Raw genomic sequence first — 23,366 nt, forward strand, 5'->3', positions numbered from 1 at the left:
CTCAGGGCAATCCTGCTTATTCTTTCCACTTAACACTACCAAGGGCTATTACCAGTCAGAGTAGTTAGACTGAGGAAAGTCTCACATGAATGATAAGATTACTCTCAGTGCTTCAACTCTTTTAAGGTGAGCATATTTAAATCACTCCTCATTGTCTCCCCTTACATTCTAGGTAGCTGCCAGAATAATCAACTCCCATGCAATTTGGAATAGTTTGTTTTAATAGTACCCAGAAAGACACACTCCAAAGACCTTACTAATTTTAAGACATGAGGCTAAGGCGACAGTTACAGAAGTACCATCACGCTGTTACTCAGTTTAGAAACAATGACTCAATACTTTTTTTATTAAAATCCTTGTTGACTCACTCCTTGGAGGCACACGTGATACATATGGTGACATCTTCAATCTCTCCATCTGGTGAATGAGGACTTCTTTACTCCTCCTGCAGCAGCCTGCTCATAGTGCACTGAGGTGTTAGCATTAGGGATGACCTTGAATCCGTCAGCTCAGCAGAAACAGAGGAGGTTTGGCTTCAAAAGCCAAGTTCAAAAGAAAAGTTTTTAGATTACACCTAATCCTCAAGGAGCTTTCCCCAATAATAAATGGAAGCAATGTTTATCCGATGTTTTCCTTCAAGTGTCCCAAGATACTCTTCATGAACAAATCTTCCAGGGTACATAAAGCAATATTCTGTGACTTGCTTCTTGAAGGAAGCTTGGGATGAGGATAAGTCTTAAGAGTTTTCAGATGACAAAGACTTTCACACCTTAAGCATCCATACATCCTGCCTGGACCTGCACAGCAGTCACCTGCAATTAAGCTAAAGTCTTTGGCGTGGGGAGGGATAAATTGCAGCTTTTTATTCATGCCTGCATTGTGCAGTGTAAGTGTGTGTAATAACTTCCTTATCTTTTCGTCCATTAAGCCGCTGAATGCAACTCAAGCTTACGGGCCCAACCTCAGGTACATAGTCAAGTGGAGGCAAAGGGATACGCGGGACAGCTGGAGCAACGTGACGGTGAGAACCACAAGGCACGTGGTCTGGAATACACCCATCTACGTGCCCTACGAGATCAAAGTGCAGGCAGAGAATGACTTCGGGAGAGCTCCAGAGCCTGACGTTGTCATCGGCTATTCAGGGGAAGACTGTGAGTATTTTCCTAGCCAGTGCTATGAAGTATTACAGGGGGAGATGGAAAAGCAGCCCTGCAGCTCAGAGGGATACCTTTACCGCCGTGCTTGGTGTGTGTACAGAAATCCAGTTCCAGGTGGCTTTGGAGAGTCTTCAGGTTCCATTCTTAGCTCTGTTGCCAAAATCCCTGTGCAGCCCCAAGCCGAATTACTTAACTTCCCTTTGTGAAAACTGGAATAGACCCATTTTGTGAGGCAGGCAATGAGGTCCAGGTCCTGGTCCTTCAGACTAAAGTCAAAGGTGGATGGTGGTTTTGGCCCTGGGATGAAAGGTCCAGCCGGGCAGAGGGACTGTGTTGAACTTAGAGATGTGATTGCAACTTTGGTAGGCATTGCCCAGGGTTCTGAGAGGACTTGTGCTGCCACGTCATCTCTGTTCTTAGCCACACTAAATTACAGCTAGTCCGGGTGCCTGTCTGAGCTGCAGGTAACTCCTCCCTCTGCTCTGAGCCACACACAGGTTAATTAGGTGATGATCTTGCATGCTGCTCAGAGGGAAATCTCAGACTGGATTGCTGTACCATGGCTTTCTTTAAAACGTATCAGCATAGCTACTTGTGTGTTTATTGCCTACTCCTTTCCTCTGGGTTACTGATTTCACTGCCGGCGACAGACAGGGACTCTGAAATGTAACACAGAATGTTAGAGGGTTTATTTTTAAAAAGAAAAGTATTGTAGTTCCATCTCTCCTGCCCCGCACGGAGTCTTGGGTTGAACTCCTTCGGGGATTGTTGTTGGAGGTAAGGGCTCGGCGCTTCTGAAAAGGAGGCCCACAGTCTCTAGGAATAGGTCAGCTGGAATAGCACAAGGACCGCCTCCTGCTGACGGGGTGAGCTCACTGAGCAGAAAATGTGGGCATTGCTGCTAATATGAAGGTGAATATAATGAATACCTAAAATCCGACAATCCCTGGCTTTGCCTCTTGAAGCCTGTGGCTAAGAGCATGAAAAGAATAGCCAGACACAGCTGAGCTTCTTGCCTTGCCTCCGACACCAGCAAGTTAAACACATGTTACTGCAGTGCTTAGATGCTGCCCGGTTGCCAATTTTGAAGGCCTTAAGGTATTTCTCTTGGTTAAAGTAGATACTGGGGACTGCGCATTTGGGTTCTGCAGGGACCCAAATACACCTGAATATTTGTGTTGCTGGAGCTAAACTAAAGCAAGATTTGGTCTTGAAGAGAGAATTTCACCTCTTGGAAACCAGGTCTCACAATCCATAAATGACTCTGTAGTATTTATACAAACTTGTGAACAACCCAAGTAGATCCCTCACGTTCCTCTAGTGAATACCACGTGCGATGGGCTCAATTACTTGACAGCCTTTTTTCATCGTTTCTCTCTCTAAAGATGCTAAAGTGCTTTTGCTTTGCTCCCAAGCTTCCCTTATAACCTAATATTTACCTTCGGCTTGCTGTTCTTCTCTGTGATTGAGTGGCCAACATCTCCTTTTGACCTAGGATGAAAAACACAAAATTAAACGGAGTTAGCCTGACCAGTCTCCTGGGGTTAATACATTGATGAGCTGAGCAGCGTGGGCTAGTGTGGCCCTCGTTTTCTTCAGTTGTTTTTAAAGATTTCTCAGGCACATAGCAGGGACTCTATTAATAGGAGCAAACCAGATGTTGGGTTTTGTGGACACACTGCTGCAAGAGAATTTTGTACAGCTCAGCCACTGCAGCTTTAGTTCTGTATATCCACTGAAGACTAGGTGGCCATCAGAGTTCATTTGCATCATTCCCTGGGTGAGCAAACTAGAAAGAGCTGATTCCCCTGATGTATATAACTAGATGAATTTCCTCTAACCCAACTACCCTGTGCTAAGAATTGTTATCTGCCCACTTTGTTTCACAGACTTTTTAAATCCAACACCCTGCAGTGCCAGCCACACCAGGGGTTATGCCAATACTAGAGCTGTGCAAACTCTGCATATGGGGTCTGCGAGCTAGATCCTCAAGCACTTCACTCACTGCATGGTTGCTTGGAGGTGTCCTCAACCTCGCATCTGCCATTCAGGGACAGTTGTACTGTGAGCTCTATCACCTTTGATTGTTTTAAAATGTCTCGCTGCCTGAAGCATAAGAAAAATGTTCAACTCCCACCACCCCCCCAAAATGGTGGTTTTAGGGAATGGTTTCTGCGGCAAGAAAAATGTTACATTTTCCAGTCTTTGCTACAAGCTCTCCTGTTCTAGTGATTGGTGTTAGCTGTTAATGTTTGCTCATTTAATACATTGTCTATTCAATTAAAAGGCTAGAGGACCACGACGATCCTTTCTAGTTGGACCTCTGGCATAAAGCCAGCCATGGGAACTTGCTCAGTAACTCCTGCAGCTAGCCCCATTTCTGACAAACTTGCCTCCTCCAGTAATTTACAGCAGAGACATTCAGGAGAGGCTAGTGATTGTTGGGTGCCTCACTCAACACCTTTAAAAGAACCTGATTTTCAGAGGATAGGTGTGCTCAGCCCTTTCTGAATCTGGTCTCTTTTAGGTCTTGACAATAAGGCATCGCTAGTCACTGTTGAAAGTCTTTGTCAGGGTGCCCGTTGTGGGGTGCAATAGTTTCAGATGGGTATTCCAGCAGAGACCAGAAGTTCTTATACAAGCTACAGTGAAATCAAAGCAAGTGCACTTCCCCATGAGAAAGCTAATCTGTACTGAGTGAATAAACAGATCTACTGCAGGCTCCAGCCATTCTTTATCACCATGTAAATTTAGATTATTGGATGTGAAAGCAAAAGGGTTGTTCTGCTCTTCTTATAATACTCAAAGTGACTGCTGCAGGAGGCAGCTACATTTGTGGCAGACTGACCCGGTCACAGTCCTAACCTTTAATCATGTCAGAGAGAGGTGTGCCAGATTGCTTGCTTCTCAAAGTAGCCAATCTACTGCAGAGGCCTCGGGGAAGTGCTGATGTTAAACGGATCGGGAATGATCGCACAGCAATACCAACAGTGGCTGGCACACTGGAGATGTTCCTTTCTCTCCTGGGGAGGCCATGTTAAGAGCAACCAGGAAACCCCATAGATTCAGAACCTGTCTGGTCAGGAAATCTCAGGTGTATCAGATTAGTCTAGCTGGTGAAGAGGACAATAACGTAAGGACACTCAGCTGGTGTAAATTAGGATGGCTTTAGAGACTTCATCTGCCATTCCAGTTGGCACTGCAGAGGAGCTGGCCTGGTGGGATTCAGCTTTGGGGGAAGCTAGACTTCCGCTCATAGCACAGCTTTATCCTGTAAGTCAATGTCTGCCTCATTCTGCTTGTTTCGGAGTTGTCCCAGAGCACGCCGTTTAGACAGGCGTACTTCCAAACGGTGCTAGAACAATAACTGCATTCAAGGCATAAAACCAGCTGAGATCCTTTAAAACGAGGAAGGGAGAGGGCTGGACAGTTTGTTTGCAGATATTACTTTGAATCTCTTTGGGGGCTGGAGCCAGTGACAGTGTGGCTGCATCAGTACAGGTGACTGGGGCATTGTGAAATGGTCAACATGTTGCACTGTAGCTGGATACCTTGTCATAGCACTGTCCCAGTGTGGCTGCTTCTAGACTGCAGAGTCTTGGTGGACTCTGGATATATTGCATCCGATTGTCAACTGGTGTGTAAATCTGCACGGCTCCACTGGCTTGAATGAAGCAATGCCAATTTACACCCGCTGAGACTCTGGCCCATGGTGTTTCATCATGGTTGAACATGAGCGATGGGCCTTTTCAAAATCTAAGGTCCCTAAAATGATGAAGCAACCTTGTTAATTGAGGAAGTAATTCTTGCATCAAGCAAATGCACAGATAGCTCACAAAAACATTTTTAAACCATGCGTTTTACAAAGTAGGCTGTGCTGTCTAATAGTTAAAGCAGAGGTCTCTGAACTGAGATTCTTGGATAGTATTCCAAACTATGCCATTGACTTTTCTTGTGCGTGTGGGGCGGGGCCTGGAATGGATTTAAAGTTCTGTGCATCAGATATATAATACTTCACATTCACAGCTCCTTGCTAGTGTAAGAGAGTACTTTGAGATCTTCAGATGAAAGATTTTAGGGAGGTAAATAATACGTTCTGGATTTTGCGTCGCCAATTTCATTATCTGGGTATATTTACTGCATGGCAGTGGGACACATTGAGCCCTGAAGTAACTAAGTAGTTGAACCAAGAACTCTAGAATTTGCCTGCTCCTGCTATTTTGTTGCATAAGCTGTGGAAATCCATCAAATGTGACAAAATTGTGAATTTATGTTGGGATAACTGCCCAAGCAAGATCCTGTCTTCATGCAAAATACTCTGACATTGGCAGAACTGCTTCTGAATGCCACAAGGTGGCAGCAGGAGCATTTGTGAGTCTCATGATATTTTCCCTGGGACAACTATGGAATGGAAAGCAGGAGTCGCAGAAGGTGAACAGTGAAACACACAGACTTCAGGAAAAACGGGGAGGGGTCTACTGTTTGAATTAAAAAAAAAAAAAAAAAAATCAATGTGTGCCTAATCTACACTTTGTTTTATTCCTGAATGCTTAGATCCCAAGGCTGCCCCCACTGATATTAGGCTAAAAGTTATAAACAGCACGGCAGTCAGTCTCCAATGGAACCGAGTATACCCGGATACCGTCCAGGGACAACTTAAGGAATACAGAGTGAGCAAAACCAAATTGCTTGGATACTGACTATTAATACAGCTAACCTTGCTCACAAGAGGGGTGACCTGGTCATGGGGCCAGTATGCAGTGGGGATGACATAAAACAGTAAGTTGGGCCTAATAACCCTGGGGGCCATCATTATGTGGGCACATCAGTGATCATGCGTAGCCATTCTGGAAGAACACCTTTTTGTTGAAAACTAAAGAAATACCCAGGCTTCCTTTTGTTTGACGCCTGGAGAACAAGATCTGCTGAGATCGTGCTTGCAGGGGCTGATTTAGGGCCGGATTCTGCTCCCATTGAAGTTGAGTGGCAAAACTCAAAGACTTGAATGAGACTAGGATCGGGCCCTGGAATGAGACAGCATATGCAAGCGTGCACAGCCTATTGACTGGAGTCTTTGCTCTTACCTTCAGAAGATATTGTCTGTTTCGTGGCCTACGTCACGTGAACTGTTTGACTCACATTTCAGTGCCCACATGGCTGAGTCCCCTGTTACGGGCCCAAGGACCATGTAAACAATACTACCTTCCCTCCCCCCCACTGGTGGCCCCCGCTAAGCAGTATTGAGGCACTGCTGCTGCCTAGATAACAAGACAGCTCCTGTCTCTAGAACTGTTAACTCACAGCCTTTCATCATCATGAAAGTCGCATGGCTTCATGGGTGGCGGGAGGGAAAGAAGTCTCAGATACAAATCCGCTGATTTTTGTGTCATCCCTAATGTGCACACCGTCTGTTTTAATAAACGCTATCTGACTTTGCCCCAGTCAAGATGTAAACCAACAAACCGTACTAACTGAAAACTCAAGACGGTGCAGAGAGAAACACACTGTGTAGTCATTGTAGCGCTGGTTCTTTATCAAACGCATGCATAACTAATGCTATTCTCATATGTGCCAGTTGGAACGCCTGATCACAACAAGCAAAAGTCTGGACTTAATCAAAAATCTGATAGAAAGCCCTTTTGAAATTTAGCAAGAATACACACTGGTGGCATATTCTGTAAAAGTTCATACTTCTCAAATCCAAGAATTCAGAATTCATCAAAAATTCCTTGGATTCTGCCTTCATTTTCATGACTTCCTCTTGTGCACCATTGTACATCTATTTTCTGTCTCAAAAACAGATCTGCCTGTAGGGATTTGAATCAGCATCTTTTAAAGTTCAGACTTCAAGTTGTGCCTGGACATATTAAGCCTCTTCTTTTATTTATAGTTCAAACTTTCTAATTCAACAAGAGAGGTAATGTTCTCTGCCTGAACTGAGGCCTCGCAGACAGAGCTGTTGGGTTCCATTCTGAGCTCTGCAGCTGACTTACTCTGTGCCCCTGTGCAAATCACTTAGCCTCAGTTTCTGCATCTGTAAAATGGGGATAATAATACTGACCTACCTCCCTGGCCAATTATGAAGCTTGCTTAAAGTGCTTTGAGGGGCAAAGAATTGTTATGCTTTACTAATGAAAACCAATTGTACCTGAATGGGAAAAGCTTCACTTGCCATACGTATTTCTTGAAGGCCTATTTCTGGAGAGAAAGTAGTTTGCTGAAGAACCTGTGGGTCTCCAAAAAAAGGCAGTCTGTGGGTTTTGTTGGAGACCGACCACGGGGCATAGTGTCCCGGCTGTTTCCTTACAGCAACTACAAACTGGAGATGGTTGTAGTCAACGGGAGAGGAGATGGGCCTCGGAGTGAAATTAAGGAGTTCACAACACCCGAAGGAGGTAGGTTCTTCTGGAATTTTTGCAGGCATACACTGTTATATGCTTTGTGTACATGCTGGGAAAACCCTGCTCCACGGTACGGTCCTAGAGCCTTAAAATTCCTCCTGCCCTATATAGTAAATTCCGTAGAATAACACAGAGACACCCTGTTTAAAAATAAACATAACCACCCATCCTCTGCAGGACAGGTGCAACTCTAAGGCTCCAAAGCCGTCCCTCTGCATTACTTTGCCTGGAACACCGATATTCACATCTTGCTGTAGTTCCTAATGGTAGAGGTACCCATAGAATAATAGAACCAGAGGGCTAGAAGGGACCCCAAGGGTCATCTCGTCTAGCCCCCTGCCACGATGCAGGATTTGTTTTGTCTAAACCATCCAAGACAGAGGGCTACCTTGAAAACCTGTAAGGAAGGAGCTTCAACAACCTCCCTAGACAGTCTGTTGCATTGTCCTACTGTTCTTACCGTTGGGAAGTTTTTTTCTTTCGATTTAATCTCAATCTGCTAGGTTGTAGTTCGTACCCCTTGCCTCTTGTCCTGCTCTCTATGGCAGGAACGAACAACTTTTCTCCATCTGTCAGCCTTTCATGTATTTGAAGACTGCTATCTGTCCTCCCTTACTCTCCTCTTTTCCAAACTAAACATAAACACTTCCTTCAGCCTTTGCTCATATGGCTTGTATTCCATCCTTTTGATCATCTTTATCACTTGCCTCTGGATCCTTTCCAGTTTCTCTACATCCATTTTATTTATATGTATAATATATATATATATATGTGACCAAAGTTGGACACAGTACTCCAGCTGCAGCCTAACTTGCACCGAATAGAGTGGTACTATTGCCTCCTGCGACTTGCATGCTATGCCTCTGTTAATGCAACCTAAACTTGCATTTGCTTTTTTGCAACAGTTTTAGTTTAAGGACTTTAGGACTTTAGTGCCTAGGAGGTGCTGAACTAACTTCCCTGGAGCTTTAAATGCTCTGTTTCTCTACACTCAGGTATGTGCTGCCCCATCCACATATCCCCCACACCAAATGTCTCAGCCCTGATCTGGAGGGGGACCACGCCTAGTAGGGAGAAAGTAGTTTAGTCTCCATGTAATTTGATTCTTGGCTTCTCTTTTGAGGTTGCCTATAAGGGAATCAGTTAGCACCAATTGGGGTGAGAGTAAAGATGGGAACACCGCATCACAGCTGCACTGAAACCCAGCAGGTTTATTTCCCACCTCCCAGAGCAGGATTTAAACAGACTAGCCCTGTTTCTCTCATAATAGGAAGCTGTTCAGGGTCAAAGGGCTGGCACCTTCCACCCTGCAAGCCATGTCTGGGCACCTTTCTTAGTACTATTTCACCCTCAGGAGTAGCAAGGCAGGGGCCAAGGTTTTGAGGTACTCAGGTTTCCAGAGGCCAGCAGCACTGAGTCAAAGTCCAAGAGCACCCCACAAAGGATGAAAAATAAGCCAAAGCCCCCCCTACTGATTGCTGCGACAGATGGAGGAGCAGCAGCCCCCGTGGACAACCGAGTTGCTATAAAGGAAGCATTACATGACACCAGCTTATGTCACCAAGTCTACGTTGCGGTTCCTATCCACATCACGCCCGCAGCAAGGAAAGTTAATATGAGAGTTGCGTCAAAAGTTTAGAAACAGGGCAAGACGCTGTCTAACAAGGCAGGTTTTGGAGAGCTCGCCCATCACCCCAGCTGCAGAGCGCCTCTCTCTGTGTGTGTGGCCAGGGAGGGAGAAGGAGACAAACGGGCGAGAAAACAGGACAATGAGTTAATGCAAACCTGTGAAGTGGTTTCCATGTGGCTAAGTGGAGCTCCTGTACAGCCCCCTGCACTCAGGAGGAGCCTTCCCACTGCCTTGACTGGGCTTTGGGCCAGGCCCAAGGCTCTGCAGCTTATTTATCAGCGAAACAGCAGCACAGGCTGGGCTGTTCTTGAGGTTTAGAGGAATGAAGCTGGTCTGAAAACTCAGGAGGCCCCTGCAAAGTAGGAGTGAGTCTGGGCCTGCTGTCACTCTATTTCCTCTGCAGGGAGGGCTGCAGCTCCCAGACCGGGCTGAGAGAAGGGCAGGCAAGTGCTCAAGAAACCAGCTCCACACCCAGCTCTGCTAAGGGTCCCATAATCCTGAGCCCCAGCCCCCCTGTGCTAGCCCAGGCCTGAGCGCCCCCCACCCCCCACCTAGTTCTGCCACTGTCCCCTAGTGCTGACCCACAAACCTCTGCTGTGCCAATGCTGGGCTCTCCAAACACAGCTGTGCCTCTGCCCCACAGCACCTCTGTGTCCAGACCTGAATCCTCTCTTCCATCCCCCCAGCTCTGCCACTGCCCCATAGGCCTGACCTACAGGCCTCTGCTGTTAGGGGTTCTGCGAAGCAGAGAAATGTGTGTATCGTTCCTCTGTGCAATGATGGCTCTGTGGTGCTGACATACCCCCAGTGGGCTTTGCATGGACAGCACCCCTCTCAGGGCCTGCGGGGGCAGAGGCAAGACAATAATTTGCTCTGCATCTGCCACTTCCTGGTCAGCTGTGACCCCCAGCGCCTGCCCAGCCTTGGCTCTGAGCTCCAGGGGCTGTAGCATTGCACACCAGGGGGCGGCGATAAGCCCTTGTCTGGAAGTTGCTCCACTTTAATTAATTAATCAGTGGGGCCAGTAAAGGGCTCAGAATTGCTCTATAGTTTTGGGGGGGAGGTGGGGGGTGTGTTAGGAGGCTGACCACAAAAGGTGGGAGACTTTGCTTCACGCCTCTCCTCTGCATGTCCAGCTTTCTGCTGGAGACTGAGCCACATTTGCTATTCATTGGGCCAGAATAAGACTCATTTGTATGCAGCTGTTTATAGCATGGTGGCTAGAGTACTTGCTTGGGGTGCTGGAGATGCTGGTTCAATTCCTCCTCTGCTGGTAGAGGAAAAAGGATGAGGGCCACCATCTTCTTTCTGTGCTGCTATCAGAGGGGGACCTACCACTGCTGAGTGAGCGCCACATTAACCCCTATGCTTTTTAAGATCATTGCCACTGCTGGGGCATTCACAATTTGCAGGGTGATGGGGGGATTAAAGGCCTTTTCAAGGGTAACTGGCCAGGAGCACCTGGAAGTGGTGGGTCCATCCCTTCCCTCCATCCTCCCATACACCTGGTTTCCCTCCAAGCTTATGTCATGGAAGATGGTGTCTATCACGGAGTTTCAGAGTGAGTAAGGCACTCAGGCTTGGGGTGAGTTAGTTAATGCATCAGTGAACCCAGGGGTACAGCCTGGTGCAGAGATTGGGCCTTATCTGCTCCATCTGGTGTGGCTGGGAAGAAATCACTTTCCTTGCGTACAAAGCTAGAGGAAATAATGAGCAGTATTTACATAGAATGTCTCCTACTCGCCTTCCCGATGTGACCAACACACAGCTCTAAAACCCACTACGCCAACCAGCAGCAGACTTTTACTTTGGTTCTACAAGGGCTTCTCCCAGCCCCACCCCACTCCCACGAAGCGGGAGACCCCTGGTCAAACCTCCTCCTTTCCAGAAAGACAAGGGGTGGTAAGAGCTGCCCCTCTGGATAGCCTCACTATAACTGCATCCCATGGAGGGGACAATCCTGCAACGCATGAGATAATTCCATTGAGGTCAGTCAGGCTATTCCTGTGAGTAACTTTTGCAGGATCAAGCCCACCAAGTGGGAACTGCGTTATATCTGATATCAAAAACCTAAGGAGTCAACTCCAGTTTAATCAGCAAGCCAGATAATAACAAACCCTTTGGGGAGGCAGAGTGTGGTGCCCTGGCTATGCTGTGGGGGTTGTGGGTTTTCACTCCAGCTCTGCCACTGACCTGCAACAAGTCACCTGACTTTTGTGCCTCAGTTCCCAATCTGTAAACAATAACTGTCTTCCTCTGTAAAGACCTATGCGGTGTACATCACGATTAAGCTTGCTATTACGAGTGAGTATTCCCACCAGGGTTTTAAGGTAGGAGCACCTAAATTTTCTTACTTAAAAACTAGGTTCAGGCTATGTCAAGGCTGAATTCTGGATTTTAATTTTCTTCCTGCTGCTCTACATCCTATTTGTAGACAAATCAATGGATTTTCATTGGAGCTGCACCTTCTGGCAGCTGGCAATGAATCTTTTAATGTTCACATTTATGGTACTGTACATCAGAAGTAACAATGCAGAGGGGGATAGGTATTATGGAAGCTGTAACTCTTCCTGTTTTGTCTTTTGAAAACCTTACTTTGACTCACATTATGGCCAGTCATTGAAATTGGCTATTAAAGGAGGAAATAAATGCGAAACTCCTATAATGAGTTTGTCCAAGTAAGGCTCATCTGAATTTGGTCCATTATCGGTGCATTGTGGTTTTGTACTGTTTGGCCTAGTTTTGTGCACACACAGTGCTGGTTTTATAACTGCCGTCAGCACAAAACCATATTGGATGATGCTCTCATCAGGTACAGCTTGTCAAGGAATTTAAAAAAATCTCTACTCTGTTCCAAGGGGTGTAAATTTATACTTTGAAATATAAACAGTTTAATATCCCAGATCAGTGACCGAGTCTGATTCAAGGTTTGCAATTATGAGGAACACTGAGGGCAGGGTTTGGCCCACAATATGTAGCAAGTTACTGCTTTGCCACCTGTGAATATTTCAGCTGTGTGCTTTTCAGGACAGAGACTATGGTGTGTATGCCCCCTGGCCTCACCATAAAACTGTTCTGTACTAAGAAGCAGTGAAGTTTCCGTGCTGTTTGCCTAATTTCAATAGGACATATCAAACATCGGTGAGACAAACACACCACCACCAAAGACGTCTGCGCACCTGTTCTGTTGCCCTGCTGAGATGCTCTGTGGTTTTGAGGAAATGGTGACTTGGCAGGTTACAAATTTTGCCTCGGGGTGCACCATGCGCCACTCTGATCACGGGGAAGTCGTGTACATATCTCACAGGGCAGAGCCACCCCATCTACTGGAAGTACCACTTGAATCACTTTGCATTTGAAAAGCAAGCCAAATCACCATCACCACATGTTTGCAAAGGGGACTTGCCGACCAGTCCTCTCCACACAAAGCCCTTCCTGCTGCAGGCAAACAAACTGTAGGTTCCAAGAGCCATCTAGGTTGGGTGGATTGTCCCCAGGTGGGCAAGAATGCATGGGGACCAGGGGGGGTGCAGGGGCATAGAATCAGAAGTTGGAAGGGACCTCAGGGAGGTCATGCTGCATCCCAACCAGGGCTTTGTAGCCTGTATATATAACCCATTAGCCAAAGTAAAAAACTCTTGTCCTCCCCCCTGGATAGACCGTTGGGTCATCTGATCTTCCTAGCTCAATATGCTGCTACATATGTATATATTCTAGCAAAAGACTCTTTCCTTGGATAGCGGGGTGATCTTCCTAGCTCTCTCAAACGCTAGGTAGTTTCCTGCTGCCACAGAAGATGCACTTAAAGGTGGAAAGAGCCTTCCTGTACTTTCATGCATATGCACACAGTGCAGGTTTTAGTCCTCTGTGTATAGGGATTTCTGTTTCTTCCGATTGTTGGGAGCAAAACTGATATTCTTGCAAGGGATTTGATGGGCTTGGAAAGGGTTAGGTAAACCTGCAAAATAGCCCAGGGCAACCTGTTCAATAACCACACCTCGCATTGGATTTCTGGGGGCTCGTCCATCCGTTGTGTTCTTGCCAAAAGATGAATTAACGCCAGCCTTGTGACTGGCCTTATGTGGTTTTATTGTATTATAACGTAAATAAAACAGGCCCTCTCTGATCTGCAATAGATTATATATGTAGCATTGGCAGAATATCTTACTGAACCTTGTTATAAGCAGAACAGCCATTGCAGTTTTTCTTTGGAGTGGGAGAGAGTCGTTGACCAGCCTCTCTGTATAACAGGAAACAGCATTCCAGGGTGCAGTCATACAGGGTTGGTGAAATGAGACCCATGGGCTGCACTAAAGGTATCATTAATAGACAAACTGCACATACAAGGTATGAAACTGGGATAAGAACTCTAGTTCTTCATCTCCAACACAAGCATCTACCATGTAAGCCATAGGAGAGCACCTGAAGTTAACTGTGATGGTGGTAGGAGGTCTAGCCAGTAGAGGGCAAATATTTCCCACAGCCAGTAATGGGACTATGAGTTATTACAGAGAATTCTGGTTGGTCTTGTCCACATGCTCAGGATCTAACCGATCGCCATATTTGGGGTCGGGAAGGAATTTCCCCCCAGGTCAGATTGGCCAAGACTGGGGTTTTTCACGGTATGGGGCACAGGCCACTTGCAGGTTTAAACTAGTGTAAATAATGGATCCTCTGTAACTTGAAGTCTTTGAACCATGATTTGAGGACTTCAGTAACTCAGCCAGAGGTTAGGGGTCTATTACAGGAGCGGTGGGTGGGGTTCTGTGGCCTGCAATGTGCAGGAGGTCAGACTAGATGATCATGATGGTGCCTTCTGGCTTTCAAGTCTATGAGCCTATGATATGCACACTGCACTGGTATGGTTCCCACGAGCAGGGAACTTTCAGATTGCATTACAGGATGTGCAGATATGATTCTGCTGCATCAACTGCTGGATTGGCATGGAGAATTGTTCTGATTTTACCTCCATCTCAGCGTGCTTATGAAACCCCCCGTGCTGGTGCACACTTTTTAATATAGATTTTTGTTCCATCAGCATCTGACGTTTTTGTGTGTGTGTTTTTATGATGTCAGCCAGCCTGCAATGTGTACCACGTTGTAAGGTATGTTGTCTTTTCTCTCCTTCTCCCTCCCGGTCCCATCCTCTTCCCAAGTACCCAGTGCCCCCAGGTATTTCAGAATCCGACAGCCTAACCTGGAAACCATCACTTTGGAATGGGACCACCCTGAGCATCCTAATGGAATTCTCACTGGATACAGCCTTAAATACCAAGCCTGTACGTTCTACACCAGTTTGTTTTTCTTAGCTGATCAATGGTTTTTAACTCATCAAGTATTCTCTTAGGTGAGTAGGTGATTCAGTGCCAAACACAGAAAAAGCTCCTCCTCCAAGGTGCTAAAAGGTATTTTCCAAAATGTGATGGCACAAGAGTAGCCCTTTAAGGAATTAGAAACTTCCACCACAAAGGTACAACGTTTGCTGTTTCTGAAGGGCAGAAGTCCTGGCGCCCGTGCTGAGTGCCTGCAACTTTCCAGTGTAAGCCATTAAGGGTTGCAGGTGCTAAGCATCTTCCAGGACTTGGCCATAGGGGGGGGAATAAGGTTTAGCCCTCGACTGCAATAATAAATTGCAAGCGTAGTCTACATACAGTGAGCTCGGTACACCAGATTCATTCATTCACTCACACACACACACGACCTGCCTGTTAGGAAGGCTACTGCAATAAGAATGAAACTGCCCCAAAGTCTCCCCAAACAGCATGGAATTCACCACTATGAAGGGGGCCAAATGCAAGGGCTGCACACAACACAAGTCGTCTTGTGAGCACTTAAGCAGGACATGTACCGGCCCTCTGTACGGGTGTGCCTCTCACCTACTGCCAGTACAGTTCAGCTCCACCATTACTCCCTGCACATCCTCCCAGTAGGCAGTTGGCGGCTGTTGCTCTCTCTGACTGTTTCATTGTATCTCCACAAGTCATTCTGTTGAGCATAGTCAATCCAGAAGTATATTGGACCATCAGCTGATTTTAGCTCATGTCCCAAAAGGGGGGGAAGGAGATGAATTGTATAACAATAGCATGTGTCTGAAACAAAGCTGAAGGTTACACAGCTTGCCTTTCTTCCCAGTTAATGGATCCAAAACGGGCAGAACGCTGGTAGAGAACTTCTCTCCAAACCAAACAAAGTTTACACTCCGGAGGACAGACCCCATATCGCGCTATAGATTCTTCCTGCGTGCTAGGACACAGGTGGGAGACGGAGAAACCCTCGTGGAAGAATCGCCAGCCCCACTGAACGAAGGTAAGTAGAGGACAGTGTTGCTGTGACTTTGGGGATGGGGTACGTGCTCCCAGAGGAGTTAACACACAAGGAGCGTTACGCACGTCTTCCAAAACTACAAACAACATTTAAAATCACATACAGTATGTGGTTTTACTAAGGGAACAAGGGTAACTTTCTCACTGTGACATAAGCGGAGCCAAGTCCCTAGGCAAGCAAGTTCCTAGCCATTAGTTCTTTGGGCAGTTCACTTAATCTAGTCTGTGCCTCAGTTACCCATCTGTAAAATGGGGATAGCACTGTTAGGTATGTTGTGCAGATAAAATACATTCATGATTGTGAACTGCTCAGATACTACAGTGATGAGGACGATATGAGTACCCAGTTAGGCAATTATAGTAACTGCTTTTCCATATTTAGGAACATAAGGACTGCCATACTGTATTAGAATAATGGTCCGTCTAGTCCAATACCTTGTCTCCAACAATAGCCAGCACCCAATGCTGCAGAGGAAAGTTCAAGAACCCCCAGAGAGGACAATTATGAAATAATAACATACCCTTATTAGAAGTTTCTTCCTGACCCCAGGCAGTTAGTGGTTGTCTTATGCCCTGAAGCATGAGAGTTTCTCTCTTTTACAACTGCAGAGAAATGCTTGCTGTATGCACAGGAGAAGACTCGATATCCTTGATGGCACTCTACCTGCCCCTTCACATGCTGTGTTATATCAGTTAGATACGTCCTCTCTGGTAATGGTTCTCAACCATGTCTAAGGGGTCTGCAAATGACTTGGACTGAAATCTGATTGAGCAAAATTCAACTATATATACAAATAATAGATTTCCAAAGGGGTCCACACCTCCATTTGAAATTTTTTTAGGGGTCTGCAAGTGAAAAAAGGTTGAGAACCACTGCTCTATGGGGAGACAGTATATGCAGAGTGATGGACTCTCTAGTATGTCTTTGCTATCTTAAAGAAGATTTAGGTTAGATACAAGACAATTTTCTAAGTACAAAGATAGGTGAGCACTGGAAAAGGTTACCTAGAGAGGTTGTGGAATCCCTGGCACTGGAAGTTTTAAAGACCAGGTTAGACAAAATACCTGTCAGGGATAGTCTAGGACCAGTTTTACTTGGTCTTGCCTCAGTGTCGGGGGATGGAATAGATGACCTCATGAGGTCCCCTCCAGCCCTACATTTCTATGACCCTCTTACTGTAGCGCCACATGGAGTTCACCACGGAAATGTTCAGTGCAGATTCCAGCAATGGTATTTATACTGAAAAATCTCTTTGGGAAATACATGAGTTGATGTTATGCTTGGGAGACAATGCGCAAGAGCGACCCCACAGCGATGTTTCAGTTAGATACAAAACCATAGCTAGGAAGCTAACCATGTCAGAGGTGGCAGGGTTGGCAGGCTGCTAGGAAATCCCTGCCGTTTGAGAAGCGGCTAGATCTAACGAGGAGCAGCACCTCTACTGGATTTCTTTGCCTAGCCTGGCGAATTGTCAGGGTGGGTTGGGAATGTTTAGTCCCTGGCTACTAAACCACAAAAGGCTGTTGGGGTCTTGCACGCTGAATCTGGCAAGAGAAATGGAGAGAGTGAGGAGAAAACCAAAGTTAAATGAATAGGTTTTGGGGCTCAATAAAGGTGGGGACCTATTCCAGGATATTTCTAATTGACCTTCAGAAGCAACAACATTGTAACAGTACCTTGCATGTTGAATAGTTCCGTGTTAGTCTGTTTTTAGCAAACTAACGAGAGGCCAATGGAAACCCACTTCGGATGAAAGCTTATGCCCAAATACATTTTTAATCTTTAAGGTGCTACAGGACTCTTGTTGTTTAACATACAGTATGTTGGTATTTGCCCTAGGAGGGTCCAGCAAAAAGGAAAACTTTCACTCAGCCAATGTCAGGAGATCTAGTTACCGTTATAACTAGGAAGACAATAAAATGGAGACAGCATTGTTGTCTAGTGGTTAGACTCAGAGCTGACAGGGTTTAATTTTGGGGTGGCAGGGTCTACTTAGTCAATTCCACAAAGGGACTGGGCCAGTGATCCAGAGATGCTTCTACTAAGCTGAGCTTTATCTCTTTCCTGGAGGAGACTGTATGCTTCAGACAGCCACCAGAGGGAACTATCTAGCAGTATTTGCCTGGGTCTTGGTATTCCTCTGAATTAGCTTTGTATCACAGAGTGGCCAAGTCTACACTTACCTGGAAATTTGGTGGCAGTTGACGGGAGTTACGCACACTATGCAGAGTAGCTTGCATAACTCCCATCGACTTCGTAACCCCTCTTCTACACGGCGTCTTCACTGCGCTGCGCAGATGGGAAACGTGTTCCCGTTGACGCAGCGCTGTGCCACGTGAGGGAGTGGTTTTATTGCATCGACTTCCAGACTGAGTGAGCAGGTCTTCACCGAGCGCTCAATTGATCTGGATAGATTGATCTGGATAGATCGATCTGACGGCAGCAAATTTACCGCCATCAGTGAAGAGATACCCTTCCTTGCCAGGTACAAAGTGCATTTCTGAGACTGTGTCAGTAGGTAGACCATGGGGAACTGCCTCTCTTACTTTAGGGTGCCCAAAACCAAAGTATAATAGCTCACCACTCAGGGGAGGGTATTCCATTGCCAGCTATCCTGCCTACCCCACTCCAAGTGGGTGCAAGCAGAATCAGCAGCATTCCTGGCTTAGGTCCCCTTATCCAGGACTTCTGCAGAGCAGCAATTTGGTCATCAGTGCCTTTGTTTGCGACTCATTACGCCATCACTCAACAGGCCAGGGGTCGTGCCAGTTCTGGCCAAGCTGTGCTGCAGTCAGCACGACCGTGAACTCCGAGTCACCGCCTATGCAACTGCTTGGGCGTCACCTTCATGAGAACGGACACATGCATTCACTCGAAGAAGAAAAAAGAGTTACTAACTTTCTGTAACTGTTGATCTTTGAGATGTGTTGCATATGCCCATTGCAAGACCCAGCCTCCTGTCCCTCTCTCAGAGTTGGCTGGAAAGAAGGAACTGTTGGGGGGGTGGAATCGGCCGAGCCCTTTATACTGGTGCTATGAGTGCACGGCGCCTGGGGACGCCAGAGCTGACCCAACAGGTACCACTGAGAGAAATGTTTCTGGTGACTGTGCTCAGGGCATGCACACACCTACGTCGGAATGGAGATGTGCAGCACATCTCAGACAACAAGTCATGGAAAGGTTTCTGCCACAGCCATGCTGCTTGACAACCGTTTATCAATGTCCCTCATCCAACAGGGATTTCATTTACTGTGTGAGATATGATAACCCAAGTTAAGTTAGGCCCTGTGCTTATCTGGATAAAGCACTTGCTGAATATAAAACCCCAACTGTATTACGTTTTTAGGTCTTTGAAATGTTCAAACCACAGCACTATTTCACCCTGTCAACTCGTGCTAAGCGTCATACAACAGTGCCCATCTATTTTTTGGCACACTTAAATTGTTTTTATTGGGGCAAGGAGAGTTATAAAATAACTGCATCCTCCAGTCTGCAAAACCCCAAGAGCCACTGCAGAGACAGGCTGGGGGAGGCATGGTGCCATTTTCCCATCACCCCTGTAATCAACAGATGACCCTCAGAAGGAAACAGCCACAACTCAGAGATTCATAATAGGATAAAATGCCCATTGTGAGACATCCATCAAGCTGAGTGAAAGTTCACGAGCCCTGAGGGATGGAAGACAGACAAAGCTGGCTCTTTCCATTCTATAGCATTTGCTAACAGACATACAATTCAGTTAGACTTCCGATTTTATTTAATGGGTGTTTGCTTTTCTTTTTCCTCCTCAACTGTGGTGGGTGGGAAAAGTATCCTATTGAAAATATAGTAAAAATGAAATGCTTCCTACGTGTCTTTAAGCAGACAGGCTCCAGAATTTGTTACACAGTATTTGCCGTGAGTTATCTATCGCCAAATATTGACGTTCACTAATATGGTCCCTGCCGTACACCGCTTATTTCTGAAGCAGGGACTTCAGTGAATGCACTGTTTAAAGTAAAGGTACTGGATTTGGATAATATCCTGTAGGTTTGTTTGTTCCATATACGCTTGTTATTCACTTTGCTGGGTCATTGATAGTCATTTTTTCCAAACATATCTGCAGCATTTGCCCACAGCGATCACACAGTGCTAGCATTTCTTTCCCCTTACTTGGAATGAGAAATAACTATCTCAGATACCACTGTAAATACAAGCCTTGTAAATTGTCATCCTGGAAAAGGTTTAGGTGTTCAAAGCAAGTTTTCCTTTCCTTGGCAATGGTAGACAATGGCACTCAGTGAGAGTGGACTTTGACAGGTCAAACAATCCGTTATTCATTAATGAAAACGAAGAGTAAGGGTGAGATCTGCTCATCTTACTTACTTACACAGTCTCACTGAAGCCACACAAGTAGGGCAAGCAGGATTTGGCCCTAGAACATGAGAGCTGGTATGCATCTAACACCAGGCTAGGTTGGGCAAGATTCTATTAATGAATGGGATGTAACCTCAGTAAGCAGAGTGTTATTTAGCAGCTTTAAATGACTATGGTTTGATTTTTTTACATACCTGCTATAAACCCCTTAAAAAGAACTTGGAACTCAGTGGAAGAAGGTTCAGAAAACCAAACCTTGAAATCGACTGTTTTAATTCTGTCTTCAGAGATGGATACCAGACTCAATCCAAAATAAACTTATCCAAAAGTTTCTTCCATTTCTGCTGGACTGCATTCAACCCCGAGGGTAAAATTAAATCCAGTTCTGTTTGATTCGTTGAATACAACTGCGTAGGTCAGTTTCCCCTTACATATGTAATACGTCCTGAAGTTGGACTTTACGGGAAGCTGAAGGTGGAGGGTCAAATTTTGTCCTTTCTTGAATGAGATGTAAGCAGATGCTTAAATGCTTTACTTAATCAAAGCCACCCCCCAGGGCAGAACCTGGCCATTAGCATCCATTTGCTGAAGAGGTGGGGTGTGTTTAACTGGGAATGATGATTAATCTCTGACTCAAAGAAAAGCTTCCTTCTCTTTGGCCTATGCAAATGGCTATATTTATGCACAGAAAGGTGACTGCTGGGTTGCCGCTAATGCATTTTCTTTCTCTCTTAAGATCTTTGGTGACTGTGTGTGTGTGACTGATCCCCAGTCTCATGAATGTGCTGTGGTTTTATATATGCCTTTGTTTTCTCTTCCCTTCTCTTCTATGCTGTCCTCGTATTCCCTTCTCTTTATCTGGCGCTGCACTCTCTGAAGCCACTCCAACCCCAGGTACTGTACCAGCTGGAGGAGGAGGTAACAGGCATGGGGCAATGCACAGTCCAGGGCAGTCTCTAGGGTGTGCTGGCACTTAAGCATGCACCGCATAAACCCTTTCAATGAGCAAACTAAGCTGAGGGGGGAGGATAAATTGGCTATAAGAAACACTGGTGTGTAGCACAAAGCACCACAGGCAGAGAGAAGAAAAGGTTATGGTACTACAGTTAAAGGTTGGGAGCATCAATGTATCCTTATCTAGTACTCAACCTGTTAATGGTCTGCAAGATCTAACCTCAGAACAATCAGTGAAACCCACCTCATTCTGCTTTTGCTGCCGAAGGGCCCGACCCAGAGAAAGCAGGGCGTGGCCTTGTCGTAGAGCATGGCAGCAGGCTAACCAGGCTTGTAGTCCCAGCTCGGCACACAATGCTTTCACTTTCTGCATCACCATCCTCCACTCTGTGCAAGGGGGATAATGCTTTGCATTCATAGCGCCTAAGGGTGTTCTGGGCAGTTTAAATAACATATGCCCTCAGAGTGCAATGCTAAGCAGCATCCGATAGATACACGCCCCCAGGTACAGAGGGTGTATTCCCCTTTTCACTATGCAGCATTTTACACAAATAATGGCACTACACACTGAAAATTCCTGTACAGCTCTATGGCAGCTGTTACGCCCTTCTAGAAATACAGGTGGGCATTACTTAAGTGTGTGCTTTGCACACCGAAGTTCTACATGTGAATACAGCAATGTACAGAACACACGGTATTTCTCCTCTGGCCAGTGGCTATGTATTGGAACGTTTTCTTCCCCAGCTCCCATTGAAAGGGTTATGCATAATGTCTGCATGGTAGGCTATTTGCTGACTTTGCCCCTCTACTGCATATTTCCGTAACAACACTGAAATACAGAGAAACCATGTTCCTTGAAAGGGGGTCTCTGCCTGCTTTCTAGGAAACCTGAATCCTCAACAACCCAAAACGTGTGTCTACCCGGCAAACTCCAAAGCATACCTCCGGAATCCTTTTTGTATGCATGCAAATGAGGGTTTTTCCCCTCTGTAAATGCAACAGGATCACCAGAGTGCAGCTTTCAGAGAAATGGCTTTTTTCAGGCAGGGCATTTTGAGCAGATTTTTGAAGACGCTGTTCCAGCCCAGCTGATCATGTTTGAGAGATTCAGATTAGCAGCCCCTGGAAACCTCTGCTAGCAAACGCATCCAAATGCCCTGCCAATGAAAATCTATTGAACTGAGACAACAGAACCCATTTTTGCATGCACTACAGGGATCTGTGAGAAACTATGCTTTATCTTCACGGACACAGCGTTGAGGATTGGGTAGGAGCATTTGATTTTCCTTGTAGGGAAATGGCAGATTTACCACAAGGCCTATTTTCAGTCACAAAATGGTGTATTAAGGTTCTGCTTTTCTACTTCACAGATGTTCCCCCACCCTTTTTGTTTCGGCAGTGTTTGTTTAATCAATATTATTTTGCAAACTTCCCTCACTTACAGACCTTTCTTTCTTTTACTGTACTGTCACTTCCTTAAAACAAAGGGTACCAGATTGGTCTGCCCTGAGCTTAGAAGAACTGAGTATAAACATACATGACTTTTTGATTTATGTGACTTTTCCCCTACAGTTTCATAGCACCAATGAAACATCTCATTTCAACCCTAGTTTAACAGAGTCTATGGGGATCAAAAATTCCTCTCTGGGCCAGGACCAGTGTTTCTAGATTTGTTGGATCGTGTTAAATCTTAAAATCACATCATTCTTCTTATTGCATCCCAGCAGTTTCATCATGATTTTAGCAGCTCATATTTCTCAAACTGCTGCAGTTAGATGAATGTCTTGCCCTGTGAAGACTCTGTTCTAAGCTCTCACAGAACAAAGGCATTGACCGAGTTGGTTCGTATTCTACCCATACGAGCAATAAGTGGCCATTAAAATTATGTTGGAACTGAAATGAGGAGAAATGTTAGTAATTGGAAATGATGGTTAAGATCAGATACCTTGTAAACTGCATTCCTAGCTTTTCAATGGCAAACTATTTGTTTCTTCCCGTAACTGTTAGTGATATACTGGTCTGTAATGGGGCCACTTGTCCCTTAGCCTAACGTAACTAGTAGTGAGACACAAGACTGTTGAGAACAAATCCCTGTCCTTGTATTTCACTCCACATTGTGTCACAGGGACAATTAGTAAGTTACATGCTAGCAAGGATTAGATTGTTGGAGTCACCTGATTTAAATTGTATTTGACCTAGAAGGCCATTTATCTTCCTAACAAGTACAGGTTTCTAGTATAATCTTGTTCGACCTTCTTCTAAAGACTCATCTCTCTGCTCGGTGACCTAGATTTTGCAGGTCCCTTAGGTGCTCAGTTTAAGACAAGTTTCACTGTAACAAACTACTATTAATCTCAAGTTTTTTATCACTCAAATATGGTTCTTTTGAGGGGGTGTGGGAAGGGGGGCATCCAACACACCAGTTTTCATGTTTGTTGTATGAGAAATCAGACAAAGGTGATGAAATCAAAGCAAAATTCAAAAACTTCATGGTGTGAGGTTTACATTTGCTTCCCAAGCCAAATCTAAAGTTGGGCTAAGCAA

General features: G+C 45.6%; 2 protein-coding genes across 3 annotated transcripts in view; one reads left to right on the top strand and one right to left on the bottom strand.

Moving 5' to 3' along the window:
• NFASC (neurofascin) overlaps window positions 1-23,366 on the top strand; it is a 172,393-nt gene that overhangs the window by 119,587 nt on the left and 29,440 nt on the right. The window contains exons 24-29 of the mRNA XM_067531697.1: window positions 929-1,151; window positions 5,712-5,827; window positions 7,348-7,552; window positions 14,345-14,467; window positions 15,321-15,494; window positions 20,748-20,762. Of these exons, the coding sequence (XP_067387798.1) occupies window positions 929-1,151; window positions 5,712-5,827; window positions 7,348-7,552; window positions 14,345-14,467; window positions 15,321-15,494; window positions 20,748-20,762 (856 nt within the window). The remainder of the gene's footprint in view (window positions 1-928; window positions 1,152-5,711; window positions 5,828-7,347; window positions 7,553-14,344; window positions 14,468-15,320; window positions 15,495-20,747; window positions 20,763-23,366) is intronic.
• Window positions 4,862-23,366, bottom strand: part of RBBP5 (RB binding protein 5, histone lysine methyltransferase complex subunit) — a 149,716-nt gene continuing 131,211 nt past the window's right edge. Inside the window, exon 15 of one of the 2 annotated variants that reach the window (XM_067531701.1) lies at window positions 4,862-4,922. The gene's annotated coding sequence lies outside the window, so the exon portion shown is untranslated. Of the gene's footprint in view, window positions 4,923-16,865; window positions 17,057-23,366 lie in introns of those variants that run through there. The other variant, XM_067531700.1, reaches the window with a different exon arrangement.

The sequence above is a fragment of the Emydura macquarii genome, unplaced genomic scaffold, assembly GCF_026122565.2.
Source record: "Emydura macquarii macquarii isolate MOO-44397 ecotype Brisbane River unplaced genomic scaffold, CSIRO-AGI_Emac_v2 contig_3220, whole genome shotgun sequence".
Taxonomy (NCBI): domain Eukaryota; kingdom Metazoa; phylum Chordata; order Testudines; family Chelidae; genus Emydura; species Emydura macquarii.